At 42.5% G+C, this 16415-nt stretch overlaps 1 protein-coding gene across 1 annotated transcript; it reads left to right on the top strand.

Annotated features, from left to right (window-relative positions):
* The first annotated feature begins 8771 nt into the window (after positions 1-8771).
* Positions 8772-15681, top strand: RNF6 (ring finger protein 6). Its single transcript, XM_017818631.1, is given in 5 exon segments — positions 8772-10011; positions 10800-10980; positions 10983-11003; positions 11503-11610; positions 12996-15681. Coding segments are annotated over 5 exon segments (2070 nt in total). The 5' UTR covers positions 8772-9969; the 3' UTR covers positions 14714-15681.
* The last annotated feature ends 734 nt before the right edge of the window (positions 15682-16415 follow it).

The raw sequence follows: 16415 nt of genomic DNA, 5'->3' as shown, positions 1-16415 counted from the left end.
CCGGGCGGACTCTCGGGGCCGCGCCCGCCGCGCTGCCGCAAACCAACGTCGCAAACCGCGGCGCCTCCCCGGCCGCGGGCAGGGCACCACGTGCAACGGCCCGGCCCGGCCCGGCAGGCCCCGCGCGCCGCCGCACGCCGGGAGATGTAGTACGGGAGGGGCGGAGGGCGGTTGGGCTGCGCTGCATGCCGGGAGTTGTAGTCCCCGGGCGGGACACAAGGCCCGCCATCAGGGGCACCGCGAGCAGGGCGTGTTCCCATCGCGAGGGTTGGTTATGGGGGATATGCCGGTCCCCAGCTCCATCCAGGCTGGCGAGGGCAGACTGGTTGGTCTGTGCTGCTCTAACAACCTGTTAGCATCGTTGAAATTAAGAGAATCCCACAACTGAGGACACAGAATCACAGAATATTTCGAGTTGGAAGGGACCCACAAGGATCATCAATGTCCAACTCCTGACCCCGCACAGGATCATCCCCAAGGGTCACACCATGTCCCTCAGAGTATCGTACAAACACTTCTTGAACTCTGTCAGGCTTCCACTTCCCTGGGGAGCCTGTTCCAGTGCCCAACTACCCCCTGGGGGAAGAACCTTTTTCTAATACCCAACCTAAACCTCCCCGACACAACTTCATACCATTCCCTTGGGTCCTGTCACTGGTCACCACAGAGAAGAGATCAGTGCCTGCCCCTCCTCTTCTCCTTACAAGGATGTTGCAGACTGCAGTGAGGCCTCCCCTCAGTCTCCTCAGAGCTGAACAGACCAAGTGATCTCAGCCACTTCTTATGCGGCTTCCCCTCCAGACCCTTCACCATCCTCATTGTCCTCCTTTGCATGCTCTCTAATGGTTTAATATGTTTCTTATATTCTGGTGCCCAAAACTGCGCACAGTATTCAAGACATGGACAGATGTCAGTGCTGATGAACCTTCTCCATGTGGCTGCGGAGACCAACCGGGATGTAATGTTAGCCAGGCCCTTGTAGGTGACTGGTAAATGGGCATCATAGTTGCCAACCCCACACAGAGACAGTGGGTCATTTTGTAGAACAGAGAGCTTGGAACTAAACTAAAGCTACAGCAATCATTCTACTTACAGCACAGCTTTTGGCATTTTTAGTAATCCAGCACATATGCTTCATGAACATAGAACATCTCAAGAACATAGCACACTGAGTACATATGAGCACTCAAATCCCCAACTTAAAGACATCATAGAATGTGAGGACTTCTGAAAGAAAGCATTAACATTTTCTGGAATGGTCTGAAATCATCTCCATTTTCATTTACACATTAAGGTTGAGTCCTGAAAATTGTGGAGAGGAGTGTGCCAGTGGTGCCTCTTGAGCTGGCGTGACTCAGTCAGACTGATTTCAGATGCCCACAGTTGGACCCTTCAGTATTTTGCCATGGAGTTGTTAGCGATATTACGTATGTTAAACAAAGCAATTAGGCAAGTGTTACAAAAAATAAGTGCAGAGAGGATGCAAAATTATCATCTTATTTGGCCAGCAAATCAACTAAATTATGCGAGAACATTGCCTAGCACCTCACTACACCAATCAAACAGAAGCAGGTCAGGGCAGCCCAGCACCCCATAAAGATCAAACAGTCTGGAAGATGCCATCCATCTCATAAAATTCATCCACTTCAGCCCTATCTCTGCCTTCTGGGACGCCTGGCTTTGGGGACTTCCAGGGATGGCAGCAACCAAGCTCGCAAGGCCACACTCACAACTTACAACACCTCCTGCGTGCTCATAACCCTCAGTCCTGTCAACAAGCAGGGGGGAAGTAGCAACAACCACACTTCTGTAACTTTCTGATCTTCTTTGCATTATTAATCACTCTTTCATGGAGGCAATGAACACCCAAACTCCTTCACGCAGATCCAATTACTGCATGGTAATTAATGGTTGGGATTAGTCTGTCTTGAGCTAAAATACTGCAGGATGTGGAGGACAAACAATGCCTGTTTTGAAAGAAAAGAGTCATGAAGGAAAACAAGAACAGACAATCCATACTTGTTTTCTCACGACCTGCGCTATGCTTTACACGTTTGCATAAGACACTTAGAAAGAATTTCAGACTTTGACAAGCAAACTCTGAGAAGTCAAAGCCACAACAGAGAGAACTTCATTTCAGATTTTTGATCCTTTTGTAAAAATGTTTACAAGTTTGCTGAAAATGTTTCTTTCATTATTTTTACATACCATTTGGGTTATATGCCTTCCAGATTGAGTGTAGCTGTAAATCTGCTGCATCTTCACTCTGTTTCCACTTCAGGTACTTGTATTGTGAGCAATGTTCAATTTTACCAAATCAAATGTATGGTCTCTAAGTCATGAGAGATTTGAAAACAGAAAACACACTTTAATCCTTTTAATGATGGGAAAGGAATACGGACATTTCAAGGACAATTTTTAATTCTGTTTCATGGAAAGTTGCATATTTTTTGTGGTTTATTTTAAAAATCTGTCACAGTGTAACATAATTTCAAGAAAAAGTTTAATTTTGGGGTCTGCTTTTTAAAAGAAAGACATGACCAGGCCATGATCTGCTATTCTTGAATCTCAGGTCCCCACAGTGGCCCTTTTAACTGATAGGGTTCCTTATCTTTCAGTGGGTTTTTTTTATTCCCTTCTTTCATGCTGTCTGAGGAATCAATTAAAAAATATATGCTGAATTTGGCTTTTTGGAGTTTTCCTCTTTCTCTTTTTTCTTCTAACATTCATGGTTTGCTCTATCATATCCTTCTGTTCCAAGTTTGTGTAATTTCTAATACGTCCAGAATACACACACTTTTGACCTTTTTTTCATTTGACATCACCACACCTTTGAAAAATGTCCAAGTTCTCCATAGGAAAGCCACTGCTACCATGTTATCTGCACAGATAATGTGCAGAGGGATGGAGACAGTTGTCAAAGCAAGCTGTGTCCTGAGAGGACAGTAGTTAAGGAGGGTTGACATCATTTAACATCTCTCAATGTATTTCAGGGAATTGTATTTCAGGCGAAAGCCTCGACTGTCTGGGAATGAGCTCGATTGTGATAATAAGTAGATGCTGTCTTTTGGGGTACAGCACCAGCTAACAGAGGTTCTGTACCCAAACAGGAGCAATGGTACAAGAAGCAAAGCTGGTTTTGGGGGGTGTGTGTTTACATGCTAATGGCCATGGCGATGGTGCTAGAGTCAGAGTCTGTGAAGCAAAGCTTACAGCTGGAGAATGTACAATAAGCTGCTTACTCTGTTTTGCAGTCTTCAAAAATAGAATAAAAACACAGAAAAGTACATGTTTAATGTTTTGTCTTTCTCATCTTTATAAGTGGATAACCTATAACACTCAATCATATCCCCACCCATGCCATTAGAATATCCATTCATTCAACTTACTAATTTTCCAAATTTGAACACAGTTTTGCTTTTCAGAGAACTTTATGTAACAGTTTAACTGCCTGCTAAAAGTTTTCCATATACCCAAAGGGACATTCTTTAGCAGTGTGACTGAGGTGTTCCCAGCTTGGTATTGAATGAAAAAGGTTCAGTCCTGCTAAGTGCTCTACATCTTCCATTTTTGTTTAGTCCAGGGAAAGCTGAAGGAAAGAGAATAATGTGGTGGATTTTTTTTTTCTTTTCTGTATGCAAAGAAAAACAAACTGTCATACTTGCACAATTTGAGTATTTTTTAGAAACCTTGCAGTTGTTTATGGGCAGATGAGTGAGTTAGCTGAATAGTGGCAGCACTTAAGAACACAGTTTACTTAAAGCAGGTAAGTAAAGTGCTAGTTCTATAAACAGTTTTCTATGTAAAGCAATATGTTTTTTTTTTTTAATTTTCCACTTAACTATATTTTACTATAAAGTTGATCAACTTGATCTAATAAAGCATCCTAGATTCTAGCTGGAGTGCAAGTTATTAACAAACATAAATCAGTTCTTTGTATCCAGGTGCTTTATAGGAGAGTTGTGCTTGCATTCAGTGAAACATCTGTTTGCCAGACTCGGGACCACCTACAGTAACTATCAGTCTGGTTGTGTTATGTTCCTTACAGAGAATCAGTTGTCACCATCCCTGGAGGTATTTAAGAGACGTGCAGATGTGGCACTGAGAGACATCTGTGGTGGACTTGGCAGTGCTGGGTTAATGGTTGGACTCAATGATCTTAAAGGTCTTTTCCAAACTAAATGATTCTGTGATTCTATCTCAAAAAACCTTGAAAATTCAGCCTATGAACTCCTGGTTATTCTTGTTATTGAAAAGAGCCCTACCTAAGAGGAAATAAACCCTGAAATTAAATATTATTTTATTATTTTATATTATTTCACATAATCCTAGAAATATTCAGTTTAGAAGGAATCTCTGGATGTTATCTAGGATAATATCCTGCTCAGAGCAGGGCTACTCTTAAATTCAGGTAGCTTGAGGCTTTGTCTACTCAAGTCTCACAAACCTCTATGCAAGGAGATTCCACAGCCTCTCTGGACTTGACTATCCTCAGGGTAAAATTTTTTGTTCTTCTATCAGTACAAATTCTGGCTCTGTTTTCCCAGCAAGCTCCTTTTCAGTACTGGCAAACTGCTCCTTCTTCCAGCTGAAGAAGCCCTGGTGCTCACAGCCTCTCTCACATGGCAAGTGCTCCAGCCGATGACCATCTTAGTGCTCTCGGCAGAAGTCACTCCACTTTATTAGTAATTTTCCATATCAAGATTGTTCTACTGGAGACCCCTGAAACTAGGCATTGTATTCCACGTGCAGGGAATAATGTAAAGGGAAATAATAACTTCCCAATCCCTTCCTGATAATCAGTTTTTTGTGTTCACAGGATCACATAAAGGGTCAAGTTGGAGGGACCACAGTGGGTCATCTGGTCCAACCTCTCTGCTCCTGCAGGGTTCTCTAGACCATGTTATTGAGGATTGTGTCCAGATAACTTCTGAATAACTCCAGGGAAGGAGACTCCACAACTTCTCTGGGCAACCTGTTGCAGTGCTCAGTCACCCTCACAGTAAAGAATTACTTCCTCATGTTGAGGTGGAATTCCTGTGTTACAGTTTCTGCCCGTTGCCCCTTGTCCTATTGCTCTGCACCACCAAGAAGAGCCTGGCTTCATCCTCTTGATTATTATATATATTGATAAGATCACCTCCCAGTCTTCTCCAGATTAATGGCTGTCGGGTCCTGTTTAACTACTGTCACCAGGATCCCTCAGCCTGTCCAGTAGAGACAGTCAGCAAAGCCCCCAGTCAGTATTGTCCCAGAGGGCTGGTCACTCCTAGATAGAGGACTTTGCATTTGTCCTCATTAAACTTCATGAGGTTCGTGATGTCCCATCAACTTCATATCACCAATTTGGTGTCACCTAGACATACAAAGATCCAGTATAAAAAGACTGATTATGAAGCCTTGCCTTGATAATATAAAATAATAAAATATAATAAAGTTACTTTCTAAAGAACTTAAAATACTGAACAGTCAAATTAAATCCAGGTTCTCAGATTCTCTTTTATATGAAACTTAGTAATTGCCTGAATTTTGCTGCCCTCCATAGGCTATTTTTATTATAGTTGCAAAGAGAATTTTCCTGTGGAAAGCATTACCACAGTGCAATCACATTCCAAGAAAGAGCCACTCTTGGTTTGTTTTATTAACAACACAGCATAAAATGAACAAATACTTTACTTAGTTATAGTGTGCTGTTGTGAAACATCACTATGAACAGGACATGAACACCAAACTCTGCACTGGAGGACAGGTCAGTGGAAAATAGACTAATTCAGTGTAAGGTTTCTGTATAGAAATATGGGTTCATTCACTCATCTAAATAATAAATTTCTTTTTGGTGAGCAGTCCGTATGTGGGCTTGATACCAGAGAAGATGTTGAGTTTGACAGTGGAACAATGCTTACCAAAAGCAGACTGTAGGATGAAAGGATTTCAAAACCAGGATCAAAAACAACTGTGGGAAGAAACTGAATTTTCAAGGGATCCGGGCACTACTTTATACACAGACTTTCATTAGGAAAGTAAAATTGATCTTCGAGAAGGACATATTTTAATTGATCCAGGCAAAGAAAATCATAATAGAATACTAATTATTCATACTTTGGCAAGGAACATGAAAAACAAAGAGGGTATCATTTCCTGAATGCAGTGAGCAGGAAGGAGTACTCCCTGGTCTGGCCTCAGTGTTAAGACTGTGTCCCAGCCGTCAATTTGTCTCATGGAAACCACCTCATAGCACAACAGGAATGTAAACTAACACCAAACCTAAATGTAACACTTGTGTAAACTCTTTTTCTCAGTCAGAATAAAATTCTGGGTGTGTAGTGAAAGTATCTTCCTGGAGAGTGGCTCTGGGGCCTTCCTAGCAGCTCATTCATTACTGAGAGTTTTCCTTTGTATCCAGACCAGTTGCACAGAAAATACGCCAACTCTGTTTATTTCTACGAGGAAGTTTAAACAGTGGTATGAGCAGTTTGGATATTCTAGGGATGAGGTTCTTTTGAGTAGTTGAAGCACCCTTCTTGCAAAATCCTCTCATTTTGCTGATTCAGAGAGTTTGTGCAAGACGTAAAACACGCTCCAGTCATAGCCTGGCAGCTTCCACCACGCGTTGTGACAATCTGCAGACGCAACTTGGAGGAGCAAGTTTGTGGATGTCAATGTATCCACAATTAGCATATGCAAAATTTGTGAAAGATTCGGCATCCCGTGTGGAAAAACTTCTGTCTAAGGCTCTGCAAATCGAAATTGCTAAAATCGCGGCTTGGGACAAAACAGCCTCTGTGACGGGACCAAGCAATTAATTTTTTGGAAAATTTTAGCGAAAATGGAGAAGGCAGAAGATTCCTGCAGAAAGGAAGGTAAACAGAAAGGAAGGAAGGAGAGGCAGAGTCATGGAAAACGGAGAGGCGTCCCCTTTACAACAGCAGCAGGCCTGGGAGCACTGATTATACACAATCCTACTCCTCAGGGGAGTTATTGTCAAGTGCCAAGCGCGCGTGCGCCGGCGGGCGGGGCTCGCGGCAGGGGCCGTCCTCTCCCGCGCTCGGAACCTGCGCCGGCGGCGCCGGTAGTCGCCCGGACCGCAATTGGAGCTGGAGCCGGTGCCCGGACCGCAATCGGTGCTGGAGCGCGCTCCGCTCGTCCACTCAAGGGGTCGGTATCGTCCTGGTGGAGGCGGCTCCTGCCGCTGCTGGGAGACGAGGGGAGCGGAGCGGAGCCCGTAGCGGGGTTGTGCCAGGCTGGTCGGCGCCGTCACCGGCAGCAGGCAGGGACAGGCTTTCGGGTCTCCCCGGCTGCGCTCTCGGCAGGCTCCCCCCAGCCGGGGCGGGCGGCAGGCATGGGCCGGTTTACCGCAGCGGGTGGCGCAGCCGGGGCAGCTGGGACCGCGGGCATTGCTGGAGGGTGGCGGTGCGGCCGGGTCGGAGTCGGTCCATGCCGGGCCCGGCCGGGAGCCCCGGGGGCAGAGAGGCGGGAGGGCACGCGCTGCCAAGCCCTGCCACCATTGGCCGACGGCCGCGGGCCGGCCCGGTGATTGGGCAGGAGCCTTGTCAGTCACTGCCCTCCCCGCCCCTTCCCCACGGCGACGGGCGGCCGGGCCGGGCCAGAGCCCGGGGAGACCCCAAGAGCCGCGGCCCGACCGGGCACCTGCCCTGTCCTGCCTGGGAGGCCGCACACCGTGGGCCCGGTGCGGCGCTGGCCTCTGCAGGCCCTGCTGCCGGCGTGGGGGGAGGGGCGGGCGGGCGGTCCCAGGCACCGGGCTTGGGTCGCGCTGGGTGTCCCGCGGGCTGTTCCTTCATTACTCTCTGACTCTTCGTTTTTCTCTTCTTCCTTCCCTCCTTCCCCAGGCTCTGTGCGTGGGGTTTTCTGGGTTGGGTTGATTTTTATTTTTATTTTCGTGTTTTGGTTGGTTAGTTGTTGTTTTTTTTTTTAATTTTTGAAGTCGGTGAGATCATCCTGCCTGGAGGCGGCAGTGTGACAGAAATGCTTAAATAGCCCTCTGGAGCCAGAGGGGAGGTTTCCTCAGCTAAACTCTGTAGTCAGTCGCCTTACAATCAGGTGGTAGTCTTTCAGAAGATGAGTACCTAATAGAACAGGAGGAGTAGTAATTCATGGAAACAGGCCAAAACCTAAAATCATAAGGTATATATTATAAGGACTAAATCTTAGGTTGAAAATTCTAGAAAATGTATACTGTTGGCATGTGGGTCCTGTCTCTGCAAAGGAAGAGTAATCCTGAGTCATAAGTGGATTTCGATTTCCGTTTTTTAGTTAATACCCTTCAGCTTTTCAATACTCTGAAATATTTTAGTGACAAAGTACCTCATTTTTGATGCAGATAATACCCTTCAACTTTCACAAGTAAAACATTTTAAGTGCCAAAGTACTTAGTTTGGATGGCTTTTGATAAATAAGGATAGTAGTTGTCATCCGTGCAGTTATGTTAAACAGATGGGACAACCAAGCACTTCACACTTCTTAACTGTTTCTAAGTGAGTCATTGAAAGAGTGTGACTAATCATCCTACCATACAGTTGTCAACAAAAGAGTAATTTTTTTTACTACCACCCACAAAATCAAAGAGATTTCCAGATTTTCTGTGGATGGTAACTGAAAAGTAAAGAACGTTTCTTTTGAAAAACACCTTAAATTTAATTCGATGGGGACTACATATGATATGCTTGTTATTGTAAGAACATACATATATATAATTTTTTTCCGTGTAGCAATACACTGATGTTCCCAGGAAGTCCCTTGACTTGGTATGGTCATTGTGGACGTGTTAGTTCTTTTAAGGCTTTCGTCTAAATAGCAACCTCAAGTGAAACTAAATGAATTTTATCTGTCCTCTTACCCCTTCCTGCTTCACCTTCGTTAAGTTGTAAGTCATCTAGGACAGAGGCACTTCAGTATTTAGTGCGGTATGGATTGGGTGTTATGATAATAGTCAAAGGATGGGTGTCCTCAAGGTAATGATAGTGCTAATTAGTGGGGGGGTGCTGGGGCTTGGGTGGGAACTGCTATTGTTTTGAGGAACCCAGGGTAGTAAGAGAAAGAACTACCTGAGAAATTTGTATTTAGAAGTGTGATTTGAGAATTGACCTGATTTGAGCGTAGCTCTTGTGGGAAATGAAAGTCAGCAGTTAACTACAGTTTGTGAGGCTGAGCCAAGAGGGCAACAGTGATTTTAACCTCCCCACAAATATTATGGGAATGGAAAGTGTCTTCAAGGGGAGATACTCTACTTAAAAAAAAAAAATAAATCTGAGTGAGTTAAAGAGCTGGGAGGGAAGTTTTAAATGCATCAAAATGCAATGTCAGACACAGGAGGAAGATGAGTAGAAAGACTGATTGGGAAGAGGTGTATAGAAGTGCAGTTACCAGGGGCTGGCAGAGGGAAGTAAGATGGGCTGGAAAATAATGAGACCAAGGACACATCAGAATGGATCTCACAAAGAATGTAAGAAACGTATATTAAATGTATGCCAGCTTCTGCTGTTGGCAAATACACTTTCTGATTTACTTTTTTTATATCTGTAGCATTGATAAAGATTTGCTCTTAATTGAATGTGTTTCTAATAGTCAGTTGGTTTGGTCTGTTTGTTGTCTCATCACCTGTCCTGTGAAGGCTAATTACTGATCAGGAGTGTGCTGAGAATGCTGTTCTGTGTTTGCCCCATAATTTAAACTTGAAGTGACTCTAATATGTGTGTGAATTGACAAAAAAACCCCAACAAACGAAAGGTATTTAACCGCATGCAAGCAGTGGTGCCCTGTGGTTGGGATTTTTTGGCCTGATGATCCGTGTTGAGAAGTGATCTCTTTTGTCAGGTGTCTGCCTCAGCAGGTGTTACAGATGCCTTTTGTTAAACAAGGAGCTGCATTGAAAGGATTTTTTTTCTTCTTTTAAATTCAGTGTTGAAGAGCAAGTTTTCTTCAGAAAATAGAAAAGCTGGGGAGTGGTCTGAGATGCTGATAGGACTCAACACTGGGCCACATCAGAGAGAGGTGGTAATGGCACAGAAATAGAAGGTTATGTATGCCTTCTAACAGCGTGGACCCATTGGTTCAGTGTTTGAAAAGTGATGAAGAACTATGCGTGAAGTACAGCCCTTTTCCTTTTACACCTGTTTTCTGGAGATGGGTATTCCTTTGGTAGCTAATCCTTGGATTAGAGTGTGCAAGGAAAATATACAAATGATGTAAAGATGTCAAAAGAGTCATTCCATCACAAATAAATCCATAGGCTTTGTGCTATGTGAAGGGTATTACCAATAGAAATACCCCACTGAAATCCCTACAGAAATATGTAGTCTTACCTTACTTGTGGTTGTCAGAAGTCTACACTGGGTAATTGCAGTCCAGTAATTAGAGAACCATGTTTTCAGTTATACTTCATCTTGTAAAATACTGCACACAGTTATTGTATTTTACTTGGAAGAAGGGACGTAGATCTTATGTTATTTCTTTAACTTTCTAAAATATCCTTGCCTAGCTAAAAAAAAAAAAAATCTGTCATGATTTTTTTATTTTAAAGTTGCCATACCAACCAATAGGTCCTTTTAGTGAGGAAAGGGGGCTTGAAACTATTTTTGAGCAAACTACAAGTAAAACATTTGCATAATAAACTTCTCTGTTTGACTTGACAAATAACATGGAGCTTGGTTCACTTTAATCATCTTTAGCTATTAATAAACTAATTTCATTGAAAATGAAAAGAGGAAACTCTTTACTGTAAATTAGGTAAATTCTTACTGTAATTGCTGCGCAGTCTAACCTTCTGGTTTTGTTCAGGACAGCTCAGCATTATTATTATGGATCGCTCTCGACACCGCACAGGAAATGGCAATGAGCAGGCATCTTCACGAGAGCGTAGTCGTGGCGAAGATGAGAGACAACGACAGCTGGAGCGCCTTGGTAGGGAGGAGGCTTATTACCAGTTCATTAATGAGCTCAACGAAGAAGATTACAGGTTAATGAGAGCAACCTGCTTGGCACTCCTGGTAAGATGTGGATACCCTCAGTAGAAAAGATGTAACGCGAAGTAACACTGTTTCTGTCAGGCACCACATGTCGTAGCATGACTCAAGTAACTTGACTTCTGTGGCTCTGTATAAAGGAAAAAACCTCCATATGGAACAAAAGTATTACACTTTCAAATGTAACGTCTTTGTATACAGGTAATATCCAAACCCAAATAATTAACATTTGGTACATTAAAGTATATCTGTTGATATGTGGCAATTTTGGGGGCCTCTAAGTTGTTACTGGAAGCCAGCATATTCTTGACATATTCATCTTCCACCCCAGGACCTACTTCCTCTGTTATCTGTGTACCTGCATTATAATCTCACACTAGTGCTCTTTTTGTTCTGGTTACATCAGTTTTATCTGCCTTCTGAAGATTTTCATTCAAGGTAGAAAATGTTACTTCTGCATGGCTATGTTGAGGCAGTTATAGTGTCTTATCTAACAGCTTTATCAAAATGTAAATTATTTCAGGGGAAATAACAGCAGAAGAGTTGCAGCAACGCTTGGAGGGGGCTAAGGAGCGTCTGGCATCACAGTCTGATCTGGATAACAGAGAAGGTGAAGGTAGAACTCTTGGAGGTAAACATTCTGCATTCATATATATAGATACACGTGGTACATGATGCATAAATGCTGTTCTGTACAGATATTTAAGAGAGACTTATCTCAAGTCTTGTTTTATTCCATTGCACCTCTCTGAATTGTTAAAAAGTAAGATCTTGAGATTTCCTAATGATATGAAAACAAACTTGAAGTACTTGGTGAAAACTGATTTATGTTGACCACAAATTATTTGCTCCTATTTTCCTTTGTTAGTAAATGTAATAGCACAAAAAAATTAATTCTTCTATTCTTAGAGGTTTTTACCATGTGTCAGAGCAGTTGGAAAATAAGTTAATTGGAAAATAGTTAATCTCTCTACTGTTTTGCAATTCTTGTTGTTTTATTTCCATTTCTTTCAGTCAAGTGAGGCTTGTTCATATTATGTGCATTCTGTCTTCAGTTCCCCAGTAATATTGGCCTAATCATTTGTCCACTTCTAATCAGATTTAGGAGAGGAATTGGCAGCTCAGAAATGAAGATACCAAAGTTCTTGCAGGTTTCATGGACATAGGGAGATGATGGAGTAGGGGGAATGTAATTTGATCCCTTCGAGGGAAAACCTTCACTGTTATCATGACCATTGGCCTGCTTTATACACATAGTTAGCGCTAACCAATTGGGCTTGTAGTTTGAGGAGATTTGAAAATGGAGCTGGTGGATATTGTAGTAGGGAAAGAGTATATTTGCACAAAAGGAGAAAATCTGTTGAAACCATGCATCCCACCTGGATGCATTCCTGTGTCACCTGCTGTAAGTTGTGGGAACAAGTTAAGCCAGCAGCACGTGCATTCAGTTAACTGGAATCAAAAGGGAGTGTTCGGCCTTGGAGCTGAGGAGTGTGTGAATGAAAACACTGAGTTTGCAAAAAGTCATGGGAATTCTAGTTAACTGAATGACAACACCAGGTGCTGTTTACCAAAAGAACCCTAATAAAAGGGGAATGCAGAGAGAGTTCTGTGGAGAATCTTGAAAACTGAATCATGCTGTGTGTGCAGCCTCATTTCTTCAGTGCTCATATTTGCCATATTAAGTGACCCTGCCTTGGCAGGGGGCTTGGACTAGGTGATCTCCAGAGGTCCCTTCCAACCTTTATGATTCTCTGATCATTTGTTCCACTGCTTAGGGAAAAGAACTTTTAAAAATGCTTTCCAAAAGGAGACTAAATCTGTTATGCTTTTTCTTGCTGAATCAAAATCAGCTGACTAGGATACACCCAGATTGAAAGCTTAAGGAAGGAACAGCAATGTCCTGCTACTGTGTCGTTTCTGAAGTCAGAGCCCAGCAAGCATAGAGGATTTAGAGTGCATTGTAGTATGCTGAGCATGCAGTCATATGAATTTTTGCAATTCTTTGTTTCTCAGATTCTGATATTCTTGGAGAAAACTCAAATGGCGACTCTTTGTTCGAGTGGCTTAACACATTTCGTCGCACGGGAAATGCCACTCGCAGTGGACAGAGTGGGAACCAAACCTGGAGAGCCGTGAGTCGAACAAATCCAAACAGTGGGGAGTTCCGTTTTAGTCTTGAAATCAATATAAATCATGATCATAACAGTTTTGAAACTCCTGGCGAGGAGTATGTCGATATCGATGCTACCAGACTGTATTTGGAAAGAAGACGTCAGCTAGTTGCCAGTTCAGTAACCCCACGAACAAGGAGCATGGCTGCAAGGGAGGCAAGCACTGAAGCTGCAAGGACCAGGTTTTTAGGACGTGCGATGGCACTAAGGTCTGAAGTAGCCTCTCATGCAGTCTCAGGGAGGCTTAGGAGTAGAACAAGGGAGTTGACAGGCCTTTCCCAAGCAAATAATACTACACGTAATAATTCTGCAGCTGCTGGTGAACGGAGAGAAATGCTGGGAAGAGGTACTTCTACAAGAGTCAGAAGGGGTAGAGTGAGAACAAATGTTCAGATGAATACAAACCAAAGACTAGAAATTCTGCGGCTGAGGTCTACCTTAAGTAGTCGAAGCCGCTCTCCGCTGCAAAGGCAAGGTGATGCTGTTCACTCTGAGGAACGTGGTCAGAGGCAGGATAGAAATGCACAGCAAGTCAACAGAAGTAGAAGACAGATAGCTCAGGCTTCTCCACAGCCTGCTGAAGAGCAAGCAAGAGGCAACACTCATGCTTCTCAACTTCCCAGTGTAGTTCCATCCTTGGGAATAACTTTGGAAGAGGAGGAATCCAGTAGGCCGGTAGCTGCTGTCAGAAGGCATCCAACAATTACACTAGATCTCCAGGTGAGAAGAATTCGTCCTGGAGAAAACAGAGACCGTGACAGTATTGCCAGTAGAACTCGTTCTAGAGTAGGAATGTCAGAAAACACGGTTACCTTTGAAAGTGACAGTGGGGGATTTCGGCATACAATATCACGATCAGAACGGGCAGGTATTCGAACCTATGTTAGCACTATACGGGTACCTCTCCGTCGTATTTCAGAAGCTGGGCTTGGTGAACCTTCATCAGTGGCTCTTCGCTCAATCCTTAGACAAATTATGACGGGCTTTGGAGAACTGAGCTCTTTAATGGAAACTGAATCCAACTCAGAAGTGCAGAGAGGTGGTCATCCCTTATCAGATGCACAGAATAACTCAAGTTCAGCAAACAGCAGTGATCCAAGTGGGGTCTCATCGAGAAACAGACACGCAGCAGAAGGCAGCAGGGAAAGAAATGGACAGAGGGATGACAGTCAACGCTATGGGCGCCGTAACGAGAACCAAGATAACAGGCAGTCTCAAGATGTGAACAACTTAGTGGAAAATGGAACACTGCCCATACTTCGACTTGCCCACTTCTTCTTGCTGAATGAAGATGACGATGATGATCGTTTAAGAGGTTTAACCAAAGAGCAGATAGACAATCTTTCTACACGGAACTATGGGGATATTCACGCTGAAAACGAAAGAAGTAAAACGTGTAGTGTTTGCATTAATGAATATGCAGCAGGGAATAAACTAAGGCAGTTACCTTGTATGCATGAGTTTCATATTCACTGTATTGATCGCTGGCTTTCTGAAAATTCCACTTGCCCAATTTGTCGGCAGCCTGTTTTGGGGTCTAATGCCACAGACAATGGCTAGAATTATTTGTACTGCTCAGTTCTCAAGAATTTGCTTCTGCTCTATTTCTAATGAGCCAAGCCAGATGAATTGACTTACAAAGGGGTCCATTTGTGGGGGGAGTTTTGTTAAATTTCTTTAAAAATGATAGGAAACTTGTCTAAATCTAGCAATGTAAATACTATTTTTTCCAAATGCAGGTCTAGGAATACACATAGAACCAAATGATATTGGTAAAGTTTATATTTTTTTAGGTAATTTTGTTATGCTAAGCACTTTTGTAAATACAGAAATGCAATAGTTAATCAGTCCTGCTTAATGTATGTTTTTTAACGTTGTAATGAACTCGCTTTATTTAGATTACAAATTGTTTCACACAGACCCACCACTGTGTTGAAAAATTAGTGGCTAAATAGCCATTTGTTAGCTTTTTGTTCTAAGAACAATTTCTTTTACAGGAAGTTTCTTGCTGGACATGTTTGCTAAAGATATTTAAGTTACTTGAAGTGCTTATTTTAATAGACTTTTTTTTTAATGTTGAAATATCCTTTCCAAAAACTTGCCAATTTGGTTCTATTAAAAAAATTCTATTGCAATTTTTGCATGTAGGTTTACACAGTTCTTAATGCTGACGTTCTTATTCAAAAGTTGATGGGTTAGTGGCATTGTAAAATGTACATAATTAAATGCTGTCCTTGACAATCTGTCTTTTCAATAATGACAGCAATCAAATCTGGTAATTCCAAGAGGCTGTGTCTTACTTATTTGCTTAAAGAGTAAATGAGCACTGAGGAAGCCTTTTTACTCTTCTAAATTACTGAATTGATATTCTTGGGGGTTTAACTGCCTTAGTTTAAAGAAGGACAATATTTCCTTGACTATTATATTGTCTACAATATGCATGTTTTGGGTATTGTACTCAGAAGAACAAAACAAAGACTTGAAGTGCTTTTGTACAGAAATTAAAGGTACACATGTAATATTTGTCCTCTTGAAACATGCCTGAGGACCAAATTGCAAAAGACACTAAAGAGGACAAAATAAGCTTCCCTGAAAGTCCCTCGTATCTGTATAATTAGATACTAAATTTTATACCAATAACTTCCACTGAAATAAAGTTGTGAAGTAAATAATGGAGGCTTTGTGTGAATTACTGTTGATTGGTAAGATCCTATAGATTGGTAAGATGATTTCTTATTCTTGATGTTCAGTCTGTTTTCACTTTATTCTTTCCTTGGTATTCCTCAGCTCTGTTCCTGTGTTTCCAGAATCCCTGTTAGCTGTTATGGTGCATAAAAAACCCAGCACAGAGCACTCTTGGGGTTTCTGGAAGAAGCTGAATGTTACAAAGCTTCTTCTGAGCAATGTGTATCTTGATCACTAGAGAAAGGCAGAACTATGCAGTATTCCAGTGTGGGTGTTTGTATATTCTGAATGGTAAGAAGAAAACAAGTCCTACTGACTTTTTTCTCTGCAGATGGTGGCCTTCACAAATGCACTTCTGTGTCAGGTGCTTCAGTTAAAGCATCTGCTCATGACATCCTTGAAGAGTAGCTATAAAATCCTGTGTTGAGCTATTGGATGTCTACTTCGGTTTGGCAAATGAAAAGCTTGTGTTATAAGTTCCAGAGAAGGTCTTGGTTTTATTCATAAGAGTAGTTCTAAGAAATTCTCTTTTGAGATTTAGATAAGTTTAAGGATACAATTAAGGTATCTTCTGATG

The sequence above is a fragment of the Lepidothrix coronata genome, unplaced genomic scaffold, assembly GCF_001604755.1.
Source record: "Lepidothrix coronata isolate B3197 unplaced genomic scaffold, Lepidothrix_coronata-1.0 Scaffold69, whole genome shotgun sequence".
In the NCBI taxonomy this organism is placed as follows: Eukaryota; Metazoa; Chordata; class Aves; order Passeriformes; family Pipridae; genus Lepidothrix; species Lepidothrix coronata.
Note: the sequence above shows the minus strand (reverse complement) of the source record. Positions and strands in the feature narration are given on the sequence as shown.